Source organism: Sceloporus undulatus, chromosome 1, assembly GCF_019175285.1.
Source record: "Sceloporus undulatus isolate JIND9_A2432 ecotype Alabama chromosome 1, SceUnd_v1.1, whole genome shotgun sequence".
NCBI classification, from domain to species: Eukaryota; Metazoa; Chordata; class Lepidosauria; order Squamata; family Phrynosomatidae; genus Sceloporus; species Sceloporus undulatus.
In genome coordinates this window covers 254,644,430-254,651,876 of record NC_056522.1, presented here as the reverse complement: position 1 = coordinate 254,651,876, position 7,447 = coordinate 254,644,430, and the positions used below count along the sequence as shown (strand labels likewise).

Here is a 7,447-nt window from a genome sequence, read left to right as displayed (position 1 = left end):
GGACTCATCACAAGTATGGAAGAAAAGGTGAAATGGACAAGATCTGTTTGGTGAATATAAGAGCAAGACAACTTCAGGAATTGGAGGGATATCACAGAAGAATGAATAAGGAAGTGGAGCCACAGAAAGACAAACTAAATATAAAAATACCCTGTGTGGTAGAAGTTACAATACTATATGTATGAATGCCATAAGAAGTAAGATGCAAGTCGCGTAGACATTGCAGAGGGATAAACAGTGGACTACAAATAGCTCAAAGCGGTCCCTAGGCCATCACAGCCAAAAGGCAGCATTCATTGGTCAACACCGAGACAACAATATAAAATTGTAAGGCACACTCAATGAAGGAAATGGTCGCCGTTTATCAGATACAAAAAGGTCATCACAATCTGAGGAGTGATGGCAGAATGATAAACAAAGCTACAAATGAGAGGTTACGGAGAAAGAAGTACATCGGTGTCTGAAGTACGGGCATCAATTTGATGAAAACATCATCCAAGGTTGCCCACTACAGTCACGGTGTAAAATACCAGGAACACAAAAAGTGGATCTGGAGGTCTGGATCATCCATAAGCCCACGAAAATGAATTCGTCACACGGTATGGTTTTTCCCTTTCCATTTATGTTACTTTTGTTCTCTGCTGCAAGAGGGAATAAAAGTTACAATTAGCACTAAAATATATTAAGGAAAGAGTTCGCATACAACTTGATGTGTCTCAATATGCCAGCCCTTTCTTGTGATGTGTACTGTACATTGCAAACAAATAATGTTTTTATATAGACAATAAGAGCGCAAGTTTTCAGAACCTCCATTTAATCTTGTAGTAGTTTTGTTTCTGCAAACCTAAGTTTATTGATTATTAAGTCAATAGTGTTTAATTCAAGAGAATACTTCAGAAGTGGGGCCATCTTGCTTGCCTGATCAAAGAACAGTAGTCTCTCTCCCCCCCACCCCAAGCCCCAGCTGGCCTGAAGTGACTGGATTGGGTAAGCTCATTCTCACTCTACATTAGCAGGGAAATTAGTCCTCTGCCATTCGGGGAGAACTGGCCCAGCTTCAGGGGTAGAGACAAGGTGTGGTGGCACACACTGTCCTGTTCCCCAAAAGAGCAAATGGTTGGAGGATCAGGAGAAACAGTAGGAAGTCGGCCACACTGCCACTGCTCCCCCACACTCCTGCTGCCTGTGGAGGTTACATCCACGCATGGTTAGAAACAGTATATTTGAAACTGCACTCAACTGAAATCACAAGCCTTGCTTCTAATATGATTAAGATTGAGCTGTAAGAATATGTGGTTGAACTGAGGGCAAGACCACAGGCAAAAATGAGACCCAGAAGAATTAAAGAAAAGTCAAACATCTTCTGAAATGAACACATTTTGGGATCAGACCATTAGGAAAGAAGTATTTTTTAATCCATCTTGTCATCTTTTCAGAGTAGCCAGTTTCTCCTCTTGGAGCAGTGTCCGGGGAGAGTGGGAAACTTTCATTTTAATTTGAAACATCTTCCATATACTTTGGTATTTATCAGCAAGTTTTCAGAATCAAAAATAATGAAAGGAAAATTGTTGGGTCGTGGTCCACTGTTTGCTCTTTAAACAAGCAAGGGGCCACGAGAAGGTGGTGGCTAGGTTTCAGTTATCACCCCCCAATCAACCCCCACCCAGCACCCTGAAAATCTGCTCTAGAATCTGGCCTCCATCAAGTACATAGTGAAAAAAGAGCAGGAAGTCATACTGAGAGAGTATCAATTAGATAGCTTTCCCCTTTTTCTATGAGCCAGAGTACTCTTTGGTGGGTCATAAATCTTCTGTGCAATGAATCAACTCTTGTGTCCTGTCTCTTTCTCTCTGTCTGGGGAGGGGGGGAAGGCATAGACTTTTGTTTTTCTTGGAATTAAGATTCAAGAGGTGGGAATTTTAAAGCTTCCCCTGCATGCCTAGTAGTAGTGGACAGCAGTCCCCCCCCTCATTCTCTATCCTCAAGAAAAACCTTTGCCCTCTGTAACAAGCCGAATACATTCTCTCAGGAATGTTGAGTACCTTTGAAAGAAACAAGCCAGGTTAATACTGAGACTTTGAACGCTGATAATCCAGAATCAGTTATCCTGAGAGGTTGTCATACAGTATACCATCACAAGTACTACTAAAACCTTTGACAAACTGTATGTGCATAGCATTAGCATACAATGGGTCTTTGCAGGAGTATTGTACAAACCATGAACATAGGAATGAGTAAGTAAGCAATTTTGCTTTCATCACTCAGTTTCTCATTGTGTCCAACTTTTTAGATCAGTTATCCAACTTGGACAATTTTTCTTGGTCTGACAAAAAGTTAGATTTATCATCAAATGGGCTGATACCAGTGTGGTGACATCAGTTCCTTGTAAGTTTTTGAACAGAGCTAAATGGGAGTGCTTTGATGGTTATTTTGCATGGGCAGGGAGTTGGATGGCAAGGCCTCATGTTTCACCTCCACTCTATGATTCTATTATATGTAAAGTTTATAACAGAAATCTGTATGAATTTTGTTAGACACTTGTTTTCTTTATACATGCAATTGAATGATTTTGTTTAAAGTAAACATTCAGCAAGCACATTCTTCTAATCCAAGATCTGAACATGATGTTCACAGTTTTCACACCATTTCCAGCGGTTATAGAGAAGACATGCATGTTTTTCTACACACACACAAAGGTTTTGAAAAACGGATGTGGCAAGTCAGAATAGTGAGAAATTCAATCGGTATTTGAGCGCCAGTTTTTACAGCGTGTTTTAAAAGTTAGTTAGGTAAATTTGCCTAAAAGGTTAATAAGAAAAAATTCCCCATCTGTGTATAAGTCAAATTGGCCGTGCTCAAAAGCTTTGCCACCAAACTTGGAGGTCCTCAAAATTCCTGGAGGCTCAGATTTTTGGGTCAGTTAAAAATCATGAGATTTTCTCCATCTCTTTCTGTGAAAAAATTGGTAGTTTTGTGTCTGATAGAAATCTAGTTTTTCAACAAGGGGACACACTTACCAAAATTCTCCTCTTTTTTTACTTCAAGTTCAACTCCCCCTTATGAAATTTGCAGGTTTTATTTTATCTAGAGAAACTTATGATGAGTACTTTTATGTGTGCTACATAAACAGATTACTCCCATATAAAGCACACTGGAAAAAGTAAATTAAATCCGCCAGTCCATACAAACAGATTAAAATTTCCCATTTCTAGTTACTCATAAGTACATGAAATATAGGTGAGATTTTACAAGTCTTAACTTGGAGCGCTTTAAGGTGTAGGCCAGTTTTTTTTTCGATACAACACTGTCCCTCGACCAGGCAAAGTAAATACATCTTCGCTCCATTTTACAAGTTTTTGCCTAGCAGAACCTACCCACCCACGCAGTCTCTTCGGAGTATTGTCCAACTCAACCCTCAATGGAAGCAACATTGGCCTGCAAATTTCATCAGTTCTTGGAAAATAAAAGTAGAGTTATTGGTTTTCCCTTTGAAAATACAAATATTTAGAAAACAAAACCGCCCTGCAGCACTCGTTGTATGAAATTTTGAGACTGCTTTTCAAGCGGCAGTGTTTTTTTGTTTAAATTAAATGAAGCCAAAATGATGAAAGAATACAGCATTTTTGATAGCCCTGTTTAGTCAATAGAAACAACTAACTCCAGGTGGGGGCTTACTTCTAAGACCATACTGCACTGTTTCAATTAGGGAAAATTTAGGCAGGTGTTTTTATTGTTTTCTCGTCCCAAGTCCTTCAATCGTATGTTTGCAAAACGATAAAATTGTTTCCCTCTAAGAGACAGATATGGTGAGTAAGACATATGACGCCACAACTAAAGATGAGAAAGGATAACTACATATGCTTTTAGTTTCTAAATCTTGTAGCGCTTTGTCAAAGGCCTTACTGAAATCAAGATATACTATATCCACAGCATTCCCTTCACAGATGCATGTACCTCTAGGTTATGAATCCATCACTGCAATACTGAATACCAGCCATCAATTTTATGATTGTTTTCTGGCCCACCTTTTCCTCTGAATGCCTGTGTGCATTGCTATGTGTAAACTAATTTCTGCAGCCTTCATCTTGTCAACTGAAGATGTCATGACTGCAGAATCTGGATTTTTAAAAAAAATGAATTCACCTATTTTGACTGTCTGTCTGCTCCTTCACTGACCTGACTCTCCACCTCCATGAAACCCCCTATGTACTTGCTGCCCCATTAGTGAGTGGCAATCTCCATTTTATTTATTCTAGAATGTTCTGTCTTTATTTGATATTTGTAACCATCATTGTTTAGTTCTCAATACAACAAAGGAGGGCAGTCATCTTTCAGTTGCAGATGAGAAGCTCAAGCCAAGAGGAAAACTCACCTACACAGTAAGTCCTTGGTAGAGCTAAGACTTAAACCGTGATCTCTCTAAATTGATAATAATGTTTATTAACATAATTGTTGATAATAATGTTTATTAACAATAACATAATTGTGTCTATTTTCATGTGAATTTCCTGAAGGTACAGATCCAGTGCAGTGTGGTGGTGAACATGAATTCCCTTGCAAGCTTGGAAATTTGTGGGCTTCAATTTATAAACTGCCTTTGGTTCTGGAAAATGATACATTTTGATCAAAGCAAACTGAAATAAATGTAACCCCTATTTCTAGTGGAGACTCTGCTATTTTTGTATAGATTACCTATGTGACTTAGGCCCTTGTGTAATCAGTGCTGTGCCTGCAGCAGTGAGGGGACACTTATGCCACCTTTGTCTTTTGTTTAATGTTTTTCAAGATGTTGTAGTGCTAGAGATTCTCAATTCATTTTGGAATAGTACAGATTGAGTATTCCTTCTCAGAAATCCCAAATTCCAAAATACTCCAAAATCCAAAATTCTCCCCATGTGTGGCTGAGATAGTGACACTTTGCTTTTTGATGATTCAATGTACACAAGCTTTGATTCATGCACAAAATTATTAACAATATTAGGTGTTAAATTGCCTTCAGATTATGTGTATAAGATGTATACAAAACATAAACAAATTTTACATTTAGACTTGAGTCCTATCTCCCAGATATATCATTATGTACAGTGCTCCCTTACCTTACGTGAGGGATACACTCTGGACCCCCCCCCCCCCCCCCAAAAGGGGAAAATGACGTATGCTTGTGCCCCATTAAAAATAATGGGGTGTGTGCATGCGGGGTGGTGCCATTTATTAGATTGTCCCACGGCTTCAGTGTATGCTGAAAGCCACAGAAGTGAAGCCCACATATGGCACGGGCTCACTGTATATGTGAATATTCCAGAATCCAACAAATAAATAAAATATCCAAAATCCAAAACACTTTTGATCCCAAGCATTTTGGATAAGGGAAACTCAACTTGTAACTCCATCAGTTGAAAAATGAATATTTTATGCTGACAAGACTTGAGAAGGTTTTCAGTTTGATAGTTTTAACTGTATATGTAAACATACTATATGGACAGGATGTTAATGAAAATATCAACTCTTTCAGACAACAGAAGAAGGAAAAACAATTTCTGAAACAACTTCTCTGCTGTCTCCCTACTCAAATCCATCCCTGCAACCTCAAAGGTTGCCATAGCTTCAGGAGAAATGACTGTGAGAACCGATGAAATGAACAAGAAAAATCACACTACAGTTACTGAATTTATCCTTTTTGGTTTCACAGACAATCAAAAGATACAAGTAGCCCTCTTTGTGCTCTTTCTAGCCATCTATGTGGCCACTCTAGTTGGAAACATCGGCATCATCTTGGTAATTTGGATCAGTCCCCGTCTACATCGTCCAATGTACTTTTTCCTCAACAATCTGGCTGTTCTAGACCTCAGCTACTCCTCTGCCATTACACCCAAGATGCTGATGAATTTTTTAACAAAGAGGAGCACTATTTCATTCCCAGGATGCATTGCACAAATGTATCTGTTTGCTTCCTTTGCAGATGCAGAGTGTCTCCTGCTGGCTGCTATGGCATACGACCGCTATATGGCCATTTGTAATCCACTACTTTATCCAGTGCTCATGTCCCACAAGGTTTGTGTCCTTCTGGTAGCTGGCTCTTTTCTCACAGGCAGCATGACCTCTTTAGTGCACACTTGCTTTACTTTCCACCTTTCCTTCTGCAACTCCAATGTGATCAACCATTTCTTCTGTGACATCCCTCCATTGTTAACCCTCTCCTGTTCCAACACCTACATCAATGAAATTCTCCTTTTTGCCCTGTGTGGTTTCATCCAAAGTAGCACATTCTTGTTCATCCTCACCTCTTATGTCTGTATTCTTTGTACCATATTGAGGATCCATTCTACAGAGGGCCGCCAAAAGGCTTTTTCGACTTGCACCTCCCATTTGATAGCTGTCACTTTGTACTATGGCACTCTACTCTTCACCTATTTGAGGCCAAGCTCCAGATACTTTCTGGATATAGACAAAATAATCTCAGTGTTTTATACAATGGTTTTCCCCATGTTGAATCCCTTGATCTACAGTCTAAGAAATGAAGAAGTGAAGGATACTTTCAGCAAATTATTGCAAAGAAACCTCATGGTGTTCAAAAGGACTGTGACTTGTTCTCAGTCCAACTCATAGCAAAAAATCCAATTTGATTTTGGTTGTGTAACATCACTTGCAAATAAAACTTTAAAGCTATGGATCTGTACAAACATCTACTGACAGATTTCATGAGACAGTTTTTGCTTTCATGATTATATTGTTTGTGTTTTTATATACTCTCAAGTTCACTTCATCTTATGGCAGCGCTATTGAAAGAGACACCTCCAGGAGTCCTGGTCATCAACTGCCCTTCTCTGGTCCTGCAAACACAAGGCCATGGCTTGCTTACTTAAATCAATCCACCTGTCTCCCTCTTTTCCTATGGCCTTACACATTATTAAGCATTATTGTTTTTCCAGTGAGTCACATTGTCTCTTGATATGGCCAAAGTACGATATTCTCAGAATAGTTACCTTTGCATCTAGTGAGAGTTCAGGATTGATTGACTGTGGAACCTATTCATTTTTAGCTGCCCATGGTATCCATAAAACTCTTCTCCAGCACTACATTTCAAATGCTAGATTAAAGTGATTAATTTCTTTAAGGTTTTTTTAAAAAATAAAACTAACTTAAACCTTTTGGTCAATCCATGTACTTTATATGTTGAATGTGTGCAGCTAAGCATTTCTATAAAGGAAGCTGAAGAACCTTTACAACTTTTTAATTTACTTGTGCTAAACTTTCACACAAATATGCTCTGAGTTATGTGGTTTATATGCTTCATGCAATGTGAATGAATGCAACTCTGATGAAGTGTTCTCTGAATAATGTCTTTGGATGATATGCCATTTTGAGGTGTCCCCCCCAACGTGGGAGCTGTTGGAATGTGTGGAGGGAGTTGCACTTTGCAAATGGATTATATAAATTCATCTAAAGG

General features: G+C 38.9%; 1 protein-coding gene across 1 annotated transcript; it reads left to right on the top strand.

Moving 5' to 3' along the window:
• The first annotated feature begins 5,625 nt into the window (after positions 1–5,625).
• Positions 5,626–6,606, top strand: LOC121926219 (olfactory receptor 1019-like). The gene has a single exon (XM_042459008.1). The coding sequence runs from the start codon at positions 5,635–5,637 to the stop codon at positions 6,604–6,606; it is 972 nt and encodes a 323-aa protein (XP_042314942.1). The 5' UTR covers positions 5,626–5,634.
• Positions 6,607–7,447: the final 841 nt, after the last annotated feature.